The sequence below is a fragment of the Acomys russatus genome, chromosome 4 (genome assembly GCF_903995435.1).
Source record: "Acomys russatus chromosome 4, mAcoRus1.1, whole genome shotgun sequence".
NCBI lineage: Eukaryota > Metazoa > Chordata > Mammalia > Rodentia > Muridae > Acomys > Acomys russatus.
Window position 1 is genome coordinate 10,246,837 of NC_067140.1, and position 23,639 is coordinate 10,270,475.

The 23,639-nt window shown below is 44.5% G+C and overlaps 1 protein-coding gene across 3 annotated transcripts in view; it reads right to left on the minus strand.

Annotated features, from left to right (window-relative positions):
* Nucleotides 1-5,927: 5,927 nt before the first annotated feature.
* Nucleotides 5,928-23,639, minus strand: part of Zhx3 (zinc fingers and homeoboxes 3) — a 105,914-nt gene continuing 88,202 nt past the window's right edge. For all 3 annotated transcript variants that reach the window (XM_051143712.1, XM_051143713.1, XM_051143711.1), the window contains exons 2-3: nucleotides 15,897-18,887; nucleotides 5,928-6,153 (exon numbers count right to left, since the gene is read on the minus strand). In XM_051143712.1, coding sequence (XP_050999669.1) covers nucleotides 6,143-6,153; nucleotides 15,897-18,750 — 2,865 coding nt within the window. In that variant the 5' untranslated portion in view covers nucleotides 18,751-18,887 and the 3' untranslated portion in view covers nucleotides 5,928-6,142. The remainder of the gene's footprint in view (nucleotides 6,154-15,896; nucleotides 18,888-23,639) is intronic.

Below are 23,639 nucleotides of genomic sequence, written 5' to 3' on the forward strand. Positions count from 1 at the left end.
CTTTGAGTCTTGAAGGAATAGGTTTGACACTGGTTCTTTAGAAGGGTCTCGGATCCTGCATAGTGACAAGCCCTCCTTAGCAAGCAACATGCTCTACGGACAACTCTTCTCACCAGAAAAAGGAACACAGGAAAACTTGCTCGTGTCTGCATACCACAGCTCCTGGCTCCAAGATCAGACTTGCTTTACTCAGCATAGTTCACATGGAAGACATCACTGAGCTCAGGAGGAATGCAGAAGAGACGTGAACTGCAATGCTTACCTGGGGAGTGAAGGAAGCCCCAATTCATTGATTTTAAGGTCAAGATTTGTCCCCCCAAAAATCAATAAAGGGTTTTAGCTTTGTAATTCCCTCAAGCGTGTATACACACACACACACACACACACACACACACACACACACACACACACACACACACACACACACACCAGATAAGAAATGTCTGTACATTTTTATTTAGGAACAGTCAAAAGATTGAAAGTACCACTGAGGCCCATTCAAACTACACAAGCAGTTTTATCCCTCATCCCATCCCTTATCCAAATGTGCAGATACAAAATCTAGGAAATGTGCAATTTGCATCTTAGAAATAGCAGCATCCCCATGGGGGACCTTACAAGGCCCAGAGATTCAGCCCACACCAAAGGCAAAGGCTGTCTTTCTATTCAGACGTCTCCCAGGGTAGGGGATTCCTACACTCCAGCCCAGTGTGGCCCATACCTCTAACTCAGGAGGGAAATGTGGGAAGAATGCCCAAGTCTGAGGCCAGCCAGGATCACAACAGAAAATTCCTTCTCCACAAAGGTCTATGTGACAGAATATGCTATTTCTCAGTTTGCTCTCACAGCTGGTTGCAGTAGCAGGTGACCCTCCTCGCACTGAACAGGACAGCTGCCCCTCACTTAGCACCAAGACCGGCACACTTCAGCTGTTCCTGAGAACAGCACAGCAAAGGCAGACTGTTCAAGTCATCCCTTAGTTGCACTTCTCAGCAGTTGGGTCCCCTGAGAACAAAGCTGTCCACACTGAGACCAGAACACAAAGCAGGTGCTGGAGGACCAGGAACCAGGGCACTGTCAGCAAGGGCTCTGCAGGCCTTTGGCAGCCTCCCCAATTTCCCCAAGGGCTATGTCAGGACAACTCAAAGAACAACAGTCAGCAGGAGCCAGAGGAAGGTTGGCTCGTTTTCTCTGTTTAATAACAAGTATGACACAGTTTGACCTTCTTGGCAAAGCTAAACAAAGCAGGCTACTCAGAGGCATGGGAGAGAGATCGTTGACTGAGTGACCACTGCTGCCCTTGGCCCACCCAATTTCACAAAGAGCAACCCAACTCATGCTGGAACCCTGCTGAAGAATCGGTGCTAGCTCTCACTGTAGCCAACCTTTTCACATGGGGCCCTGACTCTGAGTCAAAGAAACTACAGAAATGAGACAAGCTGTGCGGGCAGGAGCTCAGACAAGATCTCTCAAGTACAAACTACAGGTTAACAGGTATCATGTAATAGACTTTCTCCTACTGGACAGTGTCTCTTCTGGTACTTTCTTAAGAAGGACAGAACACAGGCAGCCCTTTCTATATTCAGTATCTGAACAGGCTTTATCCTAGGCATTTTACCTTCAACTGACCTTACCAGACGGATCATGCACCGTCCACGGAAGGGAGCACATGTCAATACATTGACCAGTAAAAGCTATTAACACACGGGTACCCATCTGTGTGCACAGTATGACAATCTCTTGACAAAAGAGGCACTGATGGCAGGTAGATTTGTGGGCCCCTCTCAGGTGTCCCAACTCACCATCCTTGTAAACAGCAGGAAGACATCACGTAGCAAACAGTCCTTGCAAAATAGCTGCTCTCCCTCCACTCTGCCAGAGTAGCAGCAGGGTCTGGCTCAAGGAGGGTAGAGACAACAGAGTAGTAATTACACTGAATACATTCAGTCCTACAAACCAAAAGCCAAGGAACCGGGTACCTACTTCTGTCCTTGTGGCAACCAGGGTCCTCTCATTCCCAACCTCTCTGCGTTTCTATCCCTGCTCTTGACTTCAGGGAGTTGGGAAGAGGTGCTCCTGCTAGGCCCTGAGCTAGAAAAACCTGTATTGTTTCTCCAGCCTGGAGGACCAGGTCCATAGACTACTGGCTAATATTGACAAGCACTCAGAAAGTTTCCAAAGCAAGCTCTCAGTCATAGACTATGCTCCCTGTGAGCTGCTTTCACTTCACAACCAAGCACAGGTTCTGGGGGTCTGATGCACTTGGGCTCGTCACTCCATGCCAGCCATTCCTAGAGGCCAGGCTCTAGGAACACAGACTCCAGCAGGAATAGACTGAGGACTCCGTTCCATTTGGGTTTCTAGCTAATAAGCCAGGTAGCAATCTAAACAGCAAACCACATGATCATCAGTTCTGCCATTACTCAGTCAAAAGCAAACCCAAGCCCTGCACTGAAGACCCCTAACAGCACCAGTAGCCCGGGATTATACAGCTCAGTCACTTACCTGCTCCACTGCCCCAAAGCAGAACAAACTGCAGTGTGGAGAATTTAGGTTGAAGTCTCAGGAGACCTGTGGACTCCAGACTAGAACAGAATGGTGGTGAACTGTGTGCTCTTGAGAAAAGGGAGAAGAGGAAGCTAGGTCGGGATGCTAAAGGGAAGGCTCCAGTCTATAGAGTTCAAAACAAAACAGGGAGCCTGCCAAACTTTGACCAGGATGAGCTGACCAGAGACCTTCATGTAGCTAGAAGACTCCTGCAGACAACTGAGCCTTGCAAATGACTGTGATACAAGTTCATCTGCAAAGTGGATGGAACTAATATACTTCCCCAGGATACAGCAGAGGCTTTTCTCGACTGGTTTCCCAGAAAGTGCCTTTATATGTACTTGGGCTGTAATGGTGGAACTGACTAAGCTGTTCCAATCTGAGGATATTGGTCCATATAGAGACTAGGAAGACAGGGACAGTGCAACAGTCACCTGGGGAACCACTGGAGTCTACAACGAGAAAAACAGTCTCCTGCCCTCCACATGAGGCAGCTGTGTGACAGATGTCCCAGGGCCAGCAGGGAGGAAGGGGCACAGGTATGGCATAACTACAGACGGAACAAGAAAGAGCTCTAAGCCATCTGGATCTGAAGAGTGCTGCTGAGCTTCTTTGTAGGACACACCCAAGGCCAGTTGGGGACAGACTGGAAGGTTTAAGTCTCTCAGGCCCCTCTCAACTCTCCTTTTGCTTTCAGAGGGAAGGATACCTCAGGCTAAGGTATTTTGTCCACCTGACAGCTGCTGTCACTCAGTCAAGAGAAAAGTACAAGGACACAGGTAAACCTCAAAGTGCTGGCAAGGAAAAGACTCCTAAAACTAACACACCCAACTCCCTAAAGAAAAATCTGTGTGATCAAAAAATTACAAAAAATATGCAAAGCCTATGTATAAGTTCATGTTTCTGTTAGAATGGGGTCTGGTTTAGAATTGAACTTACAACCCCATGTAAGTAGAGAAACTTCAAACATACAAGTCTGGCAGCAAAGAACACTGAGAATGTGCCGCCACTGCTAAGTCCAAGTGAGTGCTGAGGATGGAGCAAGATGACTCTCCTTATAAAGCAACCTTTGTCAGGAGAAAGAAGCACATCCCATCCCACCTCTAGCTCACAGCCAGCCTTCTACAGAAGGCACATAGAACACCTTGATTCTTCAGCTGTACAAGGCCACTGTGATCTGTCTGTCATAGTAACCATAGGCCTCGTAGCTGCCACCTACACCCCTATTCCTCTGTCAGTGTACTTACTCATGCTTGGCACCCAAAGCCTGTCCCTGAAGTGCCTGCTCCATGACCACCTCCCTCATCATTATCTATCAAATATAAGGTCCAAGACACAATTTCCCTCCCCCATACAAGAGCAAAGGAAGCAAGATTATTTAGTCCGTTGCAGTCCTTACCTGGACAATCTTGCCATTAACCAGCTCTGAGAAAGGTGTGTTAGGGCCAGTGTCACTACAACTTCCCATCCAGAAGAGTACCTGGGCCTGAGACCAGGCTGCTGTCTGTGTCCTACATAATGTCCACCAAGGAACTTAATTTTCTGTTCCATGGAAACTGTTGAGATGCTTTTATAGAGTCTACAATTCTGCTGGTGCAGCAAGGGCTCTGGGGGTGAAGCCAGCAGGCATCAAGGCTCAGGTGAGACACAGATGCTTTCTTAGACAGGAGATGGCTTCCTCTGCTGCTCCATCTGCCCAGTGTACTGTCATCTCTTCACATACAGACTCCATGTGAAGCTCAGGTGTACATCAGATGTACATTTTTTAAGAACAAAGTATAATATGTGTATTGTAAGTATGGATATGTAAATCTGCACATACACAAACACTAAAGGAAAACTTTCAGGCCTCTGTTTTCTGAAGGAAAGCAATCACTCACCATTCTTTTGAATTCCTCAATGTCTGGGGCCAAATGACTTCCCTCCCCAAACAGGAAGGATATAAAAATAGGCTGCAAAACTTGCCAGGTAGCCAAAAACAAAAAACAAAAAAAAACCAAACACCAATCTGAGACAAATGTAAGGTCATCTGTATGGGAACAGGAAGGGGGGAAAAAAAAAAAAAAAACCAAACCAAACCATAATGGCTCCAAGCTCTGGGTTACAAAGAAAGTCCTCTTTCCTAGACGCCTGAAGGGCACCGCGCTCATCCTCACACTGCTCCCTTTCCTGTGAGTGAGGGAGTGTGAGCCCTGGAAGGTGACTGCTGCTTGGTCAAAGCTCTTGCTCTGTGGGTCTAATGAAGTTTCCAAGGGGTAAGTGGGGTCATGGATGGCACGTTGTGTTTCTCATCTTTGTCCCTCCCCTGCCCTGCTTTAGCCAAGCTCTCAGAGAAGCCAGCCTAGGAGAGACGGGGCTTTAATGTTTAGTGCAGCTCCATAAGCAAGTTTTCCATTGTTTGAAAGGCACCTTTTCTTGTGATTTTAATTCAAAGGACATGAATGAGGCTTAGGCAAAAGTAGATAGAGAGTACCTGTTTCCCAGGTTGGGAATATAAATTTAAGCTTTAAAAACACCCTCACAGGAACCTGTCCAGTGATGTCCAGCACCTCTGGACCATAAAACCAGTAGCTGGCCAGGCCCTTGGTGTGTGGCAAGAGCATTTTGCCAGGAACTCCTACCTGCAGGTCTTTGTGTTCATGACCACTCCAGCTCTGGTCATTTCAAATCTCCCATGCCCTTCAGCCTCACTCTTCCTGTCAGCCACCATGTACTTCCTTCTGACCTGCAGGAGGCACTGAGCACTGGTGGCCAAAGCCAAGCAACTGGCTCTACCTTGACCACTTTCCTCTTGCTCTAAAGGAGTCTGAAGGGCTGAAGGGAGCATTTAGGTCAGTAGATTGGGTTTTACAAGAATAGTTTCTTTAGTTGATCTGATAATGGAGAAATTGGTCCATGATTCAGAACCCATAAGAAAGCAGAATTAAGGTTAACTAAAGAGAGTGGTAAGCATCTGATGGTAATCTTATAGCTTGGCTGTGTTCGAATTGAGGGTAACAGTGAGCTCTGTCAGAACACAAGGCAAGCCTAGCACAGAATGTGGCTTCTCCACTCAGTGATGCAGAGATCTCTTCAACAGCTCTGTTCCCTTGAGAAGGCAAGTGGGGCCAGGCCTGATGTAGTTCTGAGCATGCCTGTGACTCCTGCTGCTGCAGAGGACGAGGGTCCCTGTGGTCTCAGCTTCCCACAGAACAGACATGGCATTATCAGAGCTGTACTGCTTTGGTGACTCCAGTTCCTGTGTATTCAAAATGTCTGTCGTTGGATGCTTTATTAAATGTAAATCGGCAGCTGTATATGCTAGAACCTTGATTCTGGGTCTAGGTATATGCAATCTGAATTGCTTGTCCCTGGAAGGCAAAGGAAAGGTCCTGCACAGTGGGAGGATGCGCTGATGAAAACCCCTAGCTACTTGCTTAGAAGTGTCAGGCGGAGGGTGGTTAGGGCTGCGGCAGGTTCTGAGCTCAGCAAGGCCTCCCGAGGCTCTCTTGGCGCCTGGCAGCTGGCCATCAAGATGATGTGCGGCAGGTTTGGCCCTTCCACATGGCAGACAGCATCCCAGACTGGCTGGTCCTTCACAGTAATCAGATCAAATTCAGTCTGTTTCTGAGGAGAAAACACATAACTGTCACTCCATGGCAGCTACAACTTGTACAGGCCCCAAGGATGCCCAGTTCTCACTATCCTGGGCTGTTATTACATGGTGTTGGGGACTCTTTAATTCCATGAGTATTACAGAAATACCATGCCACTGTCCCCTCCAGCCTGAAGGAAGGTGAAAGAGCAGAATGTGCATTATAAGGACAGAATGCTGGCTGAATCAGACAAGGTCATCAGACTTCTTGGCCTCCTGTCACTCACCTAGCCCATCACCCTGGCCACTGATCCCTGGTGCCTGCTAACTCTGTGTTCTAACAGTGACACCTGACTCCTGATTTCTACAGCCCTGAGCTCTGGCATCTCCGCAGATACTGTGCACCTTCCTCATATCTTCATTTATAACTTGCAGGTTGGAAGTCAGGGCAGGCAGCTGATTACAGGGGTCTCATCCTCTGTGTACAGATAGGGCCTTTACATTGAGGCTGTCTGGGGAGCATGAAAAGCCAGGGTGCAGATAATGGAAACGTTGGAGGTAATGCTGCCACTAGGGTATGGCCACTCCTGCCAACACAGCACAACACAGCAGGTATGGCTGTGCTCTGCCATGCCTTTTACTCATACCTACTTCTCTTATCTCCAGTTTAAAAAAAAAAAACAAACCATCGTGGTATAATATACTGAACACAAAATTTCCCATTACAGCCATACCAAGTATATGTCTTAGTACATTATGTACACTTCTGTTATTTCCATACCCTAAATATAAGTTCTGTACCTATTATATAATAACTTTCAATTCTTCTCTCAGAAGTAGCCTGCATTCTACCTTCAATTGCCATACGTTGGGCTAGAGCCTTCATATAAGTAGAATCATACAATATGTCTTTTGTGATTGGCTTATTTTACTTGGCATAATGTTTTAAAGTTCCATCCATGTTATACAATGTATCACTGTACATACAATGCCACTCTATGTAAAGAGCGCATTTGTTAGCCCATCCTTATGTCAATGGACACAGGCTGTCTCCTTTGTTTGAGACTTGTGACTACTGCCGCTTTCAACGTTGCTGCACGATGTCAGTTCAGGCCCTCTTTCCAGCGCTAAGAGTGAGATTTCTGGATTGGATGAGAAGCTCGTGCTCATCTTCTTGAGGCCTGCTGAAGAGTGTCCCACAGCTTAATCACTTTACATTCATAGCAGCACTGTACCAGGGAGCCAAGTTTTCCCCACAGCCTCACCAATGACTCTGATTTTGTTTATGTATATGTTGTCAATAGCTGATTTAAGCATGAGCTATAATCTCACTGTAGCCGGGTGTGGTGGTGCATGCCTCTAATCCTAGCACTAGGGAGGCAGAGGCAGGCAAATCGTTGTGAATTCGAGGCCAGCTTGGTTTACAAAAGAGTCCAGGACAGCCAAGACTACACAGAGAGACCCTGTCTTTTAAAAAAAAAAAAAAAGGAAAGAAAGATAGAATCTCAATGTAGGTTTCATATGCATTTCCCTAAAAACTAAAAATCTTAGTCATCTTTACAAAAATTTTTGTCTTTTAAAAAATTATTTTTATGTCTATGGATGTTTTGCCTCCATGTATGTCTGTGCACTATGTGTGGTGCTTGGTCCCCACGGAGGCCAGAAAAGAGCATTGGATCCTCTGGAACTGAGATTATAAATGGTTGTGAGCTACCATGTGGTTACTGGAAACTGAACCCAGGTCCTCTGCAAGAGCAGCCATACTTACTCTTAACTGCTGAGCCAGCTCTCCAGCCCAAGATATTAGTCATCTTTTCATGAGCTTTTAGCTCTTGTTAGCTCTCTCCTTCTTGGGAAAAATGTCTAGTTAAATAATTTACCCATTTTAAAAATTGGCTTGTAGTTGAATTGTATTTCTATGTATTCTGAATTAATTACCATATGCATGATTTTCAGGAATTTTCTCTCATCTGTCAATTGTCTTTTCACTCTTTTGAGCAGTGGTCCTCACCTTCCTAATGCTGCGACCCTCTAATACAGTTCCTTGTGTTGTGGTGACCCCCCAACCATCACATATTTCACTGCTACTTCATAACTATAATCTTTTTTTAAAATCCATGTTGGTGCTTTGAGAGAGGGTCTTGCTATGGATCCCAGGCTGGCCTGGAATTCATATCTTGTCTCTGCTTCCTAAGTGCTGGGTTGGAGGTATGAACCACCATGCCCAGCTCAACGTCTTTACATGTTGGTGTTGGCCAATTTATTTATTTTTTTGTTGCCAGTGCTTTTGCTATCATAATTAAGAAACTTCTGCCTAGCCCAAGGTCTGGAAGGTATTTACCTGTATTTTTCTAAGTGTTTCATCACTTTTGTGTGGCTGATCCATTTGTATCTGTTATGTCTAATTAGTTTATAATGTTTTCCTTTTTCCTAAGCTGGCCTGAAACTATGTAGCCTAGCCTAGTCTCAAATTTGCAGCAGTCTCCCTGCCTCCACCGCCCAAGTGCTAGGATTACAGGCATGAGCCACCATACCTGATTAATTTTATATTGATTTTAAAGTCTTTTGTTTCTTTCTTATCTTCTGATTTCTGCTTGGTTTTGTGTTGAGAATTTCTTACTCTCTTGTCAGGGATGGTCTTGAACTTGTGCACTTAAGGCATCCTTCTGCCTTAGGCATCCTATAGGTATATGTCATAGCTGGCTGCTGTGTGGTTTTTATGTCTACTATTTAAAGTTTAGTATTAAAGTCTCCAAATATTTTTTGATTATTTTCCTCTTCTTATTTTTTATTAATTTATTCTGATTGTTTTCCTCTTAACTCTGTCCATTTTATTATATATTCTTTTGGACTCAAGTATGTATATTAATAACTGCTATATCTTGTATTAGACCTTTTACCCAAATATAGTATCCTTGCCTGTCATAACTGTTTTATTCAAAGTATTTCACCTCACCATAATAAAGCCACATTGGCTTTCTCTTCACTTACTTTGTGTATGGTCCATCTGAGGCAGGAAAGCACAGGAGTTTAGTTTGGGACCCTATTTGGTTTTGATTATGCATACACATACATACCCCTCTTACAGTAAAACATTTGGCATCTGCACATGCTGTACACATAGACCCTTCTCCAAACCTCACAACGACCCCCACATACACAGGCTACATGCACTCCCATTTCTGAATGGCAACATGCTTTCTGACCCTAGAAACAATCAAATGTTGACAGTTTCTTTCAAATCTATCCTCAACTTATCTGGGTCTGAGAATATAAGGTTGAATTGGTTTTGTGTGCATGTGCAGTAAAATAAAACTATGTCTTCTAGTAATCTCTTATGGAAATCCCCTGCTTACTATCAGTGTCTCTGCATAATTGGGTGGGCATATGATTACAAACAAATGTATTATGAGAAGAAACATGCCAAGAAAAGGAAATGATTATATAATCTAATCTATCAATCAAAATAGAGAACCACTTAAGTGTACCTGTTAGTAACAACCTCTGCCTTCTCTTGAACCCATAAAGGAAGCCTGGAACAACAAATACTTAGGACTCTTGATCATTGTCACTCATGTGGCCCACTGTCAGTCATGACTGTCTCCATGGATAGGGGTTATCTTGCTACTTCTGCACATCTGTGTGATCCCTGATTTTCAGTTCTTTGGATGAGAGACCAAGAACTAAGCAGAATTCAGGAGGCAGACACAGGAAGATCTCTGTGAGTTCGAGGCCAGCCTGGTCTAATGAGTGAGTTCCAGAACAACCAGGGCTACACAGAGAAACCCTGTCTCAAAAACCGAACGAGAGGGAGAGAGACAGAGACAGTGAGGAAGGAGGAGGAGAGGGAGGGAGGGATAGCAATAGCTTGAAAATACCTCAGCAAGGACCCCAACCACTGGTAATTTTCTTTTTTTACCCTCCTTTACCTTTGACCTCTTTTGTGTCCCTGTATTTAAAGTGAATAGATCGTAAATAGATGGTTCCTGTTTGGGTTGATCCAATATACCAATCTTTGTCTTTAGAACAACTTAACCCATTGATATTTTATGTTATTATTTTTTAAAGGATTAATTACTCCTGCCACCCAGCTATTTTTTCTATCTTTCTTAGTTATTTTTCAACCCACCCTTACTGCCATTTTGGATATTTACTTATTTTTATCAGTGTGCTCAGTTTGCTTAACTTGTGGATCATAATTAACACCTTAAACTTGAAGCATTCTAGCCTGATACCACTCAGTTTCCATGTTACCCAGACCCCAGCCATGAGCAAGTACCACTCCTCCATTGCTGTTTACTACAATGGAGAAGATCCTTTCATTGTGTTAATGTTACACTTTTCATTAAGTTTACATTTTAAATCATACATGGATGATAAAAAACGCTGCAAACCAATTAAAAGTATAGTGGTACTGGAATTATATTTACCTATAAAATTATCTTTATTATGGTTATTTTTTCTTGTGGGTTCAAATTATCATTTCATTTCAGCCTGAAGGACTCTCAGCAGCATCTCCAGTAGGACAACTGACCAGTAAGGCACTTTAGCTTTTGTTCACCTAGAAATGACTTAACTGCTTTCCTCCTTCAGTACTTCAGAGGTGCCTTTCTCAGCCAGTAACCCTATTGAGGATCCCATATACAATGAGCTATTTTTCTCTAAACTTACCCTGTTTTGAGTTCACTAAGTTCCTTGGATGTGTATGTTCATGTCTTTCATTTTATTTGTAAAGTTTCCTGCCATTATTTCTTTAGATATTCTTCCTGCCTCTTTCTAGAATTCCTACAAGACATATATTCATGTCTTTCTATGCCCCACAGGCCCCTTTAGTTTCTACTTATTGTCCTTTTTTCTTTCTGCCACTGAATAATTTCATCAAGTTTTCAAATCCTCTTACTTCTTGCTCAAATCTATGGCTTAGGCTCTCTAACAACCTTTCATCTCAGTGATTACACTGTTCTAGTCTGGAGTGTTTTATAGTTCGTACCTCTTTAGCTAACCCTGTTACTGTGTTCATGCATTTTATCTCTCACTTCTCATTCTTCCCATAGTTTCCTGTATTTCATTGAAGAGACAGAATGAATGTAGTTGATCTAACATCTTTAACCATAATTCTAATACCTACACTTCCTTAAGGGTACTTATCTGTCAAACTCTTTTTCCTGCTAATGGACATACTTTCATTTTTCTTTTTATGTTTTGTAATATTCTACTGGAAACAGGACCTTTTATTTTGTTTTTTGTTGTTGTTGTTTTGGTTTGGTTTGGTTTTTTGAGACAGGGTTTCTCTGTGTAGCCTTGGATATCCTGGACTCACTTTGTAGACCAGGCTGGCCTCGAACTTACAGAGATCCACCTACTTCTGCCTCCTGAGTGCTGGGATTAAAGGTGTGTGCCACCACTGCCCAGCTGAAAATGGGACCTTCTAAGTACAATGTATGGTAACTCAAATTTTAATTCTCTTTACCCTCCAGAATTGGTAATTTTTGCTCTCTGAGGGCCAGAGCCATTTGTTTTTCCAAACTTCCTGTCAAGTGTGTACTCCTCATATGTAGGGGTCACTGAAGTTTCTGCTATGCTCTCTCTGTGGGAACCTAAGATTCTTTAAATGTCTGTTTTGCTAAAAGGGGGAAGGATTCTTCAAATCCTCAGTGACTAAGAAGCTGCTTCAGCCCTTCAAGTTGGGAACAGTGACTGGCCTCTATGATGGCAAAAAGGCAGCAATCTCCAAGGAGGACAAAGTCATTACTGCTCACTGGCAAAAATAAGCCACACCAGCAACCTTGGCTATAGTTCCTGTAGCTTCCTACTGTTGGGGTGTGGAAAGAGGAAAAAGGCAAGGGGAACAGAAAATTACCAAACTAGACAAACCTCTCCATGCTCACCCTGGATGTTATGAATATTCAGCTGGACTCGAGTTCAAAAACTTGCTTTGCTATTTTTTATGAGGGGATGGCTCTGTGTCCTGCTATGCCATCTTTATAACATCACTCTCTGATCATCGTCTCTCTGGGCATGACATCCTGGCTTATGGGTCATCATCACACAAGCACTGAAGTGGGGACAATTACACACACACACACACACACACACATATACATACATACATAGTCTTCCAGGTAAAGGGGAGAGACGATCTACTCAGTATTGGAAAAGGGTCACACCAAACATTTAAAAGCTGTTTCTTATACCACCATCACTCTAGGATCTCACAGGTCACCCCAAGAGGCACTGTGAGGACTGAGGAAATGGCTCAGTTAGTAAAATACCTGCACACCAGCATAAGGATCCGAGTTCAGATTCCCAGGCACCATGTAAAGAGCAGACACTGTGGCATTCTCCTATAACCTCAACCTATAGAAGCTTAAAGGGAAATATCATGCATGTCTGGATAATGCTGCTCCCAAAGGCCATGGTCATTCAACGGTGCCAAATGTGAGATACCACCTTAGGAGTTGTTGGTCATAGAGCCAGAAGCAGCCCCAGATAATACAAACTATTGCCAGTCCTCTTGGTTGCCCCTCAGAACTAATTGATAAGACTATATTACTGAAGATACCATCTCCCTTGGTTGCAAGGTATAGAGGTCAAACTGGAACTGAGCTGGAAGCTCTCTCAATGCTGGCTAGCTTCCATAGTGCTAGAAGATGATACACACACACACACACACACACACACACACACACACACACACACAGCTGAAGGAGAAAAGGCACCAACAGTCTTAAATAGTTGTGAACCCTAACAAATTACAATACCAACCTGTAAGGCAAGATGTTTTCTTTAGTGCAGCAGTGGCATAACTATTGTGCAAATAACTGCTTTCTGACAGAAAAGATAACTCATGTCTGGTAGAAACTCATGGCTAAAGAAGTCTTAGGCCCTAGGCGGGAAATGTATTAGTATTCTTTAGCTAAGCTGCCATTGACACCGAGCTGCCTGATAAAATGGGTCCTCAAAGTGCTAAGAATAAGTGATGGTGAAGTGCTCAGCCCTAAACAGGATGTTTATACTACCCACTCTAAGGCTCAAGGATCATCACAGAAGAGAGGGCAGAAAGAATGTAAGAGCCAGGGTACAGGGAAAAGGGCTGTGAAATGCTGTTTTTTAAGCTTGGCACAGTCAATGAAGTAATGACCTTACAACAGCTACCTTTAATTGGTCTATATAAGACTGGACCTAGGAGGCTAGAGAGATGCAGTTAAAAACAGTGTTGTTGCAGAGGACCGAGGCAGCATACAACCATCTGTAATTCTAGTTCCAGGGGATGCAATGCCCTCTTCTGTCATCTGGCACCTTAAGCTCAGTGGGTCACTAAAAAAGAGGAGCAAGAATTTGTGAAAGGGACTGGGAAACAGAGAGGGTGAGTGGCACAATAGCCAAGACACTTTATAATGCATAAAATTATCAAGTAAATTCAAGTAAGTATAGAGGGGGTGCGGGCAGGGGTGTAGAGAAAGGTAGATCCCTGAAACTCACTGGCCAGCCAGTCTAGTTGGTGAGCTTCAGGTTCAGTGAACGACCTTGCCTCAAAGAATAAAAAAGCAATTGAGGAGAGAAATCCAATGTGGACCTCTGGCTTCCACACTTAGATACATATGCACACACACATACACACACAGAGAAGGAAGGAAGGATAGACAAAAGAAAGGGAGGGAGGGAAGGAGAGAGGAAGAAAAAAGAAGGCAGGGAGGAGAAAAATATAATAATAAAGGGAAAACTGCCACTGTGAGACTTTGGAGCTCCTCTTCCAATAGTGGATATGCAGCTAGAATTGGAGAGCTCAGTGGCCCAGCGCACTCACACTGCCAACTGGGGACCAGTGATTTGGGTCCCAGCAGGTGTTTGCTCCCCGCTTGCTTTAGTGGTGACTACAGAACAGTAAGTTTCGGGCATGGTGATGGCTCAGTTAGTCAGGCCTTGTCTGGTAAGCATGAGGCCTAGCAGTCATGTACAAAGCTGGGTGTGATGACACACACACAACTCCAGTGCTGAGGAGCTGGGACAGGCTCACCTCTGCAGCTTGACGGCCCACTAATGGCCAAGCCCAAAGACAGACCTTGTTTGGAAAACAAGCTGTATGGCTCCTGAGGAAAAATACCTGGGGTTGACCTCTGGCCTTCCACAGGCACACACACATATAAGCAAACGCAAACACAACCTGCATGTACACAGAGACAGACAGAAAGACAGCACTTCTGCAGGGGCTCATGGGTGGCAACTCTCTCACAAACAACTATACTTGGAAATCTCCTTTTCCTTAAATAACAGCATAGTATTTCAAAACAGGTGTTTAAATAAATTAAGAGTATTCGGCGAAAGAATAAGAATTTTATAGCTGGGTGGTGGTGGCACACACCTTTAATCCCAGCACTTGGGAGGCAGAGGCAGGCAGATCGCTGTGAGTTCGAGGCCAGCCTGGCCTACAAAGCCAGACCAGTACAGCCAAGGCTAACACAGAGAAACTCTGTCTCGAAAAACCAAACAATAAAATAAAATAATAATAATAAAAATAAATAAATAAATAAAATTTTAAATTGTGTATTTTTTTTAAAGAGGTCTTACGTAGAAAATAAGAAGGGGAGGAGAACTAAGATTTCCTCGGTCAAAGCAAACAATAATGTCCAGGCATTGTATGAAAACAATGCAACACTATCTAGGAAATACCTTGGGATCTCGTGGGTAGAGTGTTGTGCTTAATTACGACGGCCCGACACAGGAGCAGCCGTCTCCAGGGAGCACCTGCAGAGCTGACCAATCCCACAGACATTTGTAGTTACCTCTGTCCCCTCCTGACCAAGCTGGCCAGGCTATCATTTTGGAGACCCCAATCCTCCAGCTGTGGTAACCCTCGTCTCTCCTGACTCCAGTTCTAGCTGCTCTGGGATAGGGCATTTCATCAGGAGACAAATGCAAAGAGATAGTGAAGGCAGGAAGTCTGGAACTCAGGAACCAAAATACAGAAAATCAGGACCTAATGATCTGACATGACTGCATTCACAGCTGTGTCTTAATGATCTACTGTTACTTCTAAACACTAAAACACTACTGTCCAGAGAAACTGAAAGGCAAAGCTCAAGCTTTGGATTTCATATTTCTTAAAACAGGTGACTTTCCATTATGATAAACATTTTTTCTATATCAGAAAAACAATACAAATCTAAGACAAGATTTTTCACTAGGGAAAAAAATCACTCTGTGGTGTTAGAGGCTCATCAGTTAAGAGCACTTGCTCCTATTACAAAAGACCCAGGCTCGATTCTTAGAACCTACATGACAAGTCAAAACTGCCTGTAACTCCAGTTCCAGGAGACTGGTGCCCTCTTCTGACCTTTGTGAGCACCAGGCACACATACAGCTGAGACCACTGAAGGCTCTTCTGCTTGCCATCTGAGTTACGTTTCCTCTGAAGCCCTAACCCTGTCTCCACATAGAAGGATCTCTTTGACTCAGATGACATCTTAATCATTGCTAAGAAATGGCTAGAAGCACATGAGCAAGCCCCTTTAAGTCCACCATGTCCTCTCCCTGCGTGCATTTAAAACAAAAACACAACAAATAAAAAACACAGGAACAAAAAACAAAAGCCCGTTCTCAGCCTTTTATACTTCTATGGCTTCTAGTGGCATAGGTCGCCTGGCATTCACTCCTCAGCAGCTGGTCTGTTGCCAGGTAGCTTAGAGGCAGCAATGCCTGGCACCTGTACCCATTCTGATTGCAGCTTCCCTCACATTCAGAGAAAGGCTGTGCATGGATCCCAGGAGCCCCTTACCGAGTTGACGTCCAGCCTGGGAACTTGAAGTGTCAAAAGGCTCTGAGCTGGCCTCGGGAGCACTTGGCTCCCATGATTCACTGTTCTCAGACAGCTCTGAATAGGCATCACCCAGCACTCTGTGAACTGCCACAGGCTCTCCAGCTCCAGGGCCCTGATCCTCACTGCTTGTATCTGCCACAGCCCGGGTCTCTTCACCCATTTTCTCAGCAAACCACTGCTTGACCTGCTGGGCACTCATCTGGGTCTTGTCACAGAGAGTCTGCAGGTCCTCCTCACACAGCATCTTGTGTGCCATGTAATACTCTTGCAGCAGCTCTCGGTTGCCAGGGGCTATGACCAACAAACCTGGTGGGAAGTTGCCCCTCTTATAGTCTTCGTACCACTTGAGCTGGCCATTCTTCAGGGCGTACCTGCTATCTCCGAACCAGCGTACCACCTCTGGCCGGGGCAGCCCTGTTTGGGCCATGATGGAGTCATAATCCTGGTTGCTCGGCCACTGTGTCTGGACAAAGAGCTGCCGCAGCAAGTGACGCTGCTGTGCTGTCTTTTTGTAGCTCACTTTGCCTAGTGGCTGTTCTACCAGCTTGTTAAAACCATCTTCCTCAGGCTCACAGACACTCAGCCCTGGAAGCTCACTCTTGCCACTGGCTTCAGTGACTCGTAGATTCTTGAGATTGATTTTGATGGGGCTGACCTTCCGCTCTGCCAAGGTATGGCTAATAAACATTTCAGGGGAGCCATTTTCACCAGGAACCCTCAGCTCACTGGCCAACTCTTCATCTCCACCCTCATCCTCAGCACCCTCCTCCTCCTGAGGAACATGCCCATCAGCCTTCTTGGTCTCCTCAGCATTCATTTTTTTCCGTCTCTCTGAGAACCAGCCATCAATTTCCCTTCGGGTCATTTTTGTTTCGCTTCTCAGGCGGTCTAGCTCCTCCTCAGGGGGAAGTGGGTTTTGTGCAAAGCTGCTCTCCAGGACTCGTAGCTGCTCTGGGGCTCGCTCTTTGTATTTGGTTGGTGTAAAGTCTGGGGTTTGATGCCAAGACTGTCGTTTGGTGGCAGGGTGGCTTGCTAGTGAGGTTGCTGTTGGTATACAGGTCACCTCTGGAACTTTAGATGACAGAGAAAAGGGAACCTCTGGCACAGAGTCGATGACAACAGAGCCGTGCTCTCCAGGCATCATGGCCCTGGAGCCCTTCAGGTTCCGGCAGTGGTATCTCCGGTCGCTGAACCACTTCCTCACCTCTCTGGTACTGAGGCCTGTCACTTTGGTCAGATGCTCTACTTCACTCTGCCCAGGGAACTGGTTCCGACAGAAGCTTCCTTTCAGAGCTGACAGCTGTTCATGAGACTTCTTATTCTTGTAGATGTTTGCATCAAGGAAAGCTTGGGAAGTTATGCTGGGGCATGCTGTGAGGAGTGACTGGGCTGCATTGACTACCTTCACAGCTGATGCTGTATTTGAACACACAGTGTTAATAGGCGCCACGGTTGGCTTGGGAACAGATGCAGTTGTCAGGGGGAGAGATGAGCTTGATGCTTGTAACCCATTGGCCATCAATGGCTGAGTGACCAACAGGCCCCCTGCTGTGCCCTCAGGCTGTCCCACAGTGTGGCCTGGGAGAGCAGCCTGGATGAGGTGCTGTACATTACCAGCACTGGCAACAAGGGGGGTGTTTAGAACTGTGATTGTGGGCTGAGGCACAGACTGGATGACAGTATTGAACATTTTTTTCCGAGCATCTTCAATCTCCTCAGGAGACCAGCTGATTCCCTGCTTCAGCCTCTGGGCTGTGAACCAGATCTTAAGCTGCTCTTCTGGATACTTGGTCACTACAGTCAAGTAGCAGAGCTCGGCTTTGGTTGGGTAGGGGAATTTATGGAAGGAGTTCTTCAGAAAGCTGTTGGAGTCCATAGCTGCATTGTATGTTGGGATGCTGCTCAGGGGGATCATGACTTTCGGAAGGGTCTTGGATGTAGGCAGGGGCTGGTGGGTATGGTGCTGGGCATGCACTGGTGGCTGCTGCTGGAGGGACAGGAACTGTGCTATCCCAGCTGGCAGTACTGGCACTGTTCCTATCAGGGGCCCATTGGCAGCATGAGGGGGCTTTGTGGAGCTAGCAGATGACTGACTGACTGGAGCTGCCCCATTGACAAACATGTGGTCCCCCTCTTTAACCTCTGCCTCCCCAGCCAGCGGCTTTGACAAGGCCTCACTCACAGGCTGACTGGGAGTAGTCTCTTTAAGCATATGGATTTTTTTGGCTTCAGCTTTGCCTTTCATTATCTTCATGATTGGAGTCTTGGTAATGATGATTTCAGCCTGCCCGTCAGTCCCTTCGGTAGCAGGTTCAACTGCTAGGTCAGACGTACTGGCACTCTCAGGGACATTCTGCTCCACCACTACATGATTGTCTGGCTTGGTCACATTCCACAGAAAGCTGGCTTCCCCTGAGTGACACTTGGCATTGTGCAGGGAAAGCCCTTCAGGGTTTTTTGCCAGGAAACTGCACCCTGTACATACAAAATTTGGGTCCTTATTAAAGTCTGTGTGCTCTGAGTTCATATGTCCTACAAAGTGGGTCATGTCCTGGGACCTGAAATCACAGTCGTTACAGCAATACACATAGCCATCCAAAGTGCTCCGGTGCCCATTTGCCAAGGCAGAGCCATCAGTGCTGCTAGGGTTTGGAGCTGTGTCACTGCTGGCATCAGGTGCCTCTGCAGGAAGAGCTTGCTGGGGACCTTCAGGCAAAGTTTCCACAGGCTCAGCCCCTGTGCTGGCATCCTGCAGCACCACAGTCTTAACCGGGATCATGCATGGGGTGGTGGACTTCCTCTTGCTGGCCATGGCGAAAATCACACTGGGTGATCAGCAGGCAAGAAGGCCTTGCAGTACAAATTCCAGCTACTCCATGAGGGCCTGGGAAGTGCTTCTAAGGGCAGCTTTATCCATTATTTGCAGAAAGCCACTTTTCCTTGTTAAGCCTGGGGAGAAAGAGAAAAAAATAATGATGAATATCTTGCAGCCTTTGAATCTGTCTGTCTCTCAGGTCCTCACTCACATACCCACTGCTTGCTTTCTATCTTGTGAATCTTTTCACAAGACGCTTGTATCCTTCTTAGCTGTGGATTCTAAGGCAGGAGCTCCTTGGTAACTGTCCTGAGGATGAGCTGGAATGTTCTGTACCATTGATTTACCTTAAAATATAGTTTTCTCTGTTCCTCCCTGCACCCCCCCCCCCAATGTCTGTAGTAAGTAGTTCATCTTATAAAAAAGAAAGAGGGAGGGAAGGAAAACCACCCTCTTTGGACTTGAAAATTAATTCTGACCATTTTAGACTGAAAACAAAAGACCTAGTGTAATTCCTATTTAAATATTTGGGCCAACAAGGAGTTTTCTTTTCACAGTCTTCCCACATATATGAACACGACAATGCCTCTGTCTCCTTCAAACCAGGCCCAGAGACCAAGTCAATTTCAGTGTGGATGCAGGGAGAACTGGCTAAGAGCCAAGCCTGCCTTTCCTGCCTGTTGTCCCATCACCTGTATTCCCAACTATGGTGAAGTTGTACTTCCTCCATGTACCTAGGACACTGTCACCTAGGTGAAGGCAAAGATTAAAGGGTACCCACATACCCAGTTTAGGTGCAGGAACTTAAATGTGAGACTTCATCTTGGATTCATGTAATTTACTCACACTTTTTTTTTTTTTTTTAAGAGACAGGGTTTCTCTGTGTAGCCTTGGCTGTCCTGGACTCACTTTGTAGACTCGGGTGGCCTCAAACTCACAGAGATCCACTTGCCTCTGCTCCTGAGAGCTGGGATTAAAGGCATGCGCCACCATGCCCGGCTAACTACTCACACTCTTGTATTTTTCATTTTTATTTCTTTTGATGCCTTTTTCTGTTCTTAAAAAAACTATTAAATCTTTGATCTGCTTGAAATTAAACCAAGGGCTTACTTATATGTAAAATAACTGTAGTAGCTAGTCCATAAGATGCCATGAGAAGGTGTTTTTGCCCTCTGATTCCTGCCTTGTTTGTTAACAGAGTCTGCTATCAAGGCTTCCTCTTGTCTCTGCTACATTCCCATCTCTGGTGTTCCCAAAGTGATTTCTCTTCCCATTGACCCATATGCTTAAATCTATATTTTCTTTCTAAAACTTTGGCTTTTTTGAATAAATATATATCATCATCATTAATTTTCTTTTTTAAAAAAAGATTTCTCTATTTATTATGTATACAGTTCTCTGTCTGCATACATGCCTGCATGACAAAACAGGGTACTAGATCACATTATAGATGGTTGTGAGCTACCATGTGGTTGCTGGGAATTGAACTCAGGACCTCTGGAAGAGCAGATGGTACTCTCAAACTCTGAGCCATCTCTCCAGCCCATATTAGTTTTCTTTTTAACAAATGTTCAAGCTAGAATGAGTAAGATTATAGTGATTCTAATATTAAAATAAATTTATTATCTGTTTGGATTTTATATAAAACATAGAGAAAATTTAAATATCTTGATTTTCTTTTGGCTTCTAAATCTAGCCTGATTATCATGATGGTAAAAATAACTGCTATTTAAAAGGCTGTAATAAAATAAACACACATCCAGATCTAACCACTTGTCACTACTTCCACTACCAACCTACCAATGTCAGAGACAAATTTACACACCTCAACTCTACAAAAACATCAATAGTAAGTGAAGTTTAAGAAATAAAACTACCAGGGGGGCTGGAGAGATAGCTCAGTGGTTAAGAGCATTGTTTAGTTTTCCAGAGGTTCTGAGTTCAATTCCCAGCAACCACATGGTGGCTCACAACCATCCACAATGATATCTAGTGCCCTCTTCTGGTGTGCAGGCAGAACATTGTATATGTAATAAAATAAAATCTTAAAAAAAAAAAAGAAATAAAACTACCTAATAATAATAATAGGTAGTTCTCAGTGTCTAAATATATACACTTTCAATCATAACAAACATATATTTCCTTTTCCTCACATTATCGAATGTTCTTTGCATGGCTTTAATAATTAAAATGTCTACTAATTGTCTAAAGGACTGTAGTGAACTTAGCTCTATTGAATCCTGTTCGGTGTTATATGAGTTTCAACTGCCTACTCTTACAGGTCACATTACAAGAACAACTCTGCCATTGAGGATATTTTTTTCTTCTGTAGGTTATTTTGTGAGGGTAAGCACACAAAAATAGGTCTATTAGCCTAAAGCACAAATTTTCTAAGTTCTTTTAAATATAATTAGCAAATGTTTTTACTTAAGTGCTTTATAAGGGCAAATATAAGAATGGACACACAGTTACAGTCCTCTGATGAGCACCTCAGCTTGCTGGATAAGTCATGAAAGCCCTCAGATAGAGTGAAAGTCAAGTGAATGAAAAAAAACGGACCAACTGAGCTTCACCAAAAGTAAAGACTGACTTCAAAGGTCATTGTCAAGAAAATGACAAGGTGAGGCTGGGTGTAGTGGCACACACCTTTAATCCCAGCACTCAGGAGGCAAAGGAAGGTGGATCACTGTGAGTTCGAGGCCAGCCTGGTCTACAAAGTGAGTCCAAGACAGCCTTGTCTTGAAAACCTTTCAAGACAAGAAACCTTGTCTTGAAAAACGAAATAAAAAAACAAAAACAAAAAAACCAACAATAACAACAATAAAAATCCAAGAGGAGCTGAGTTTGAGCCCCAGCACAAAAATGGACTTTAAAAACCATATATTTGATAAAATATACCTGGAATATATATGAAGATATTTTACAACTGAAGAAAAAGGCAATCTCGTTAAAAAAAAAAAATGAGTAAAGGATTTGGTCAGACATTTCCCCCAAAGACATACCAATGGACAATAAGTACATTTAAAAGTGTTTGGATATGGTGGAACACAGTTTTGATCCCAGCACTTGGGAGGCAGAGGCAGGCAGGTAGAGGGAGGGAAGGAAGGAGAGAGGGAGGGAGGGAGGGAGGGAATTGAGTAGGAAAGGGAATGGAGAGGGGAGCAGGGGTGGGGATTAGGAGTAGGGAGAGTGGGGGGGGGATCAAAGGTAGGGTATCTCTGGAATTTGCCAGAGACCTGGGATAGGGGAGGCCCCAAGAAGTCTATGTGGGCCACACTAGCTAAGACTCCTAGCAACTGGGGATATGGCGGCTGAAGTGGCCACCTCCTGTAGCCAGGCAGGACTGCTAATGGGGGGATAAAGACACCAACCCATCCATAAAACCCTTGACTCAAACTTTGTCCTACCCACAAGATGTGCAGGGAAAAAGCTGGAGCAAAGATTGAAGGAATAGCCAACCAAAGACTGGCCCTACTTGCAATCCCCCCCATGAGAGAGAACCAGTCCCTGACACTATTAATGTTACTTGACTATGTTTGTATACAGGAGCCTCTCCTCTCCTCTGAGAGGCTTCACCCAGTACCATCCCAAATGCGTCATCCCACAGGCAAAGAGGGAAAACAGACATCAGCAGGCCCACTCCTGATGCCTGGCCACGGGATGTGAGCTGCTGTGCTCCTTGAAGTAGACTGACACCTCTGAAGACACGAGTCAAAATGCCAATGTTCCCTTTCTGTAAGCTGCTTCTTCCAAACTTCTGTCACAGCAACAGAAGGGCTAAAAGATACATTTTGTGCACATAGACTTTTATTCTCTTATTGTTTAACTTGTGTATATGTCTGTGTATCTCTGTACGTATGCACATACTTGTGGTAATACCCAGAGACCAGAAGAGGTCACTGGATACCCCAGAGCTGGAGGTACAGGAGGTTATAAAGCACCTGATGTGAATGCTGGGAACCTACACTGGGTCCTCCGAAAGAACTACTAATACGCTTAACCACTGAACCATTTCTCCAGGCTCTAGGTTACAGAGTGAATAGGTACTTCTGAGAATGGCTGTTGGATAGAATCAAAGAATCCCAATTGATGCCCATTGGTTGCATCAGCTAGCACTGTAAACTACTGCCATAAACATTCAGAAAAATTCAAGGGTCCATCTCAAGAGACTTATGAAACATAAAAGTAAGCACAGGAAGGGTCAGCGTGCACTGATAGCCCCACTGTTTGGTTAGAAAATCAAGTCCAACTGTAAGGAAACAATCTACTCCTTAAATCAAGGGCCTTCATTGTCTTCTGGGCTATCATGTGCTTGCCTTTACCTGCGGTGCAAAGAGAAGATGGCCAGCAATCTTGAGAGCTGGAAGCACCAGAGGGTTTGCTCTAGGGGCCTGCTTCCTGTACTTTCTTCTGTGACATGGAACATATACTTTTCCTTTCCTCAGTAAAGATGGCTCACTGATGCTATGATTCTTCCTTCTTAACCAAGCAATAATTAGCTCATCAAAATACTGCTGGCTGGGTGTTGTGGTGCTCATCTTTAATCTCAGCACTTGGGAGGCAGAGGCAGGTGGAATTCCAGGGCAGCAGAGGAGGGGGGGTCGTGGGGGGCTGCACAAGTTCAAGCCAGACAAAGTCCCAGCACACAGAGAAGGGAAGTAAGCACGGAATGATGCCTGCTGGAAGAAGAAAATCCCAGCATTCTCTAGTGGAGCGACACTGGACACATGAACCACACTACACAAAATGGACTCTATGGCTTTTATGTCCTCTGTTTCTTTTGCTATTTTTTTGTCCTTCGAATATTGTTTTGAGTTTGTTTTTGTTTTTTTGTTTTTGAAAGAGAAGAAGAACAAGAAACCGGGTGAGTAGGAAGATAGGAAGGT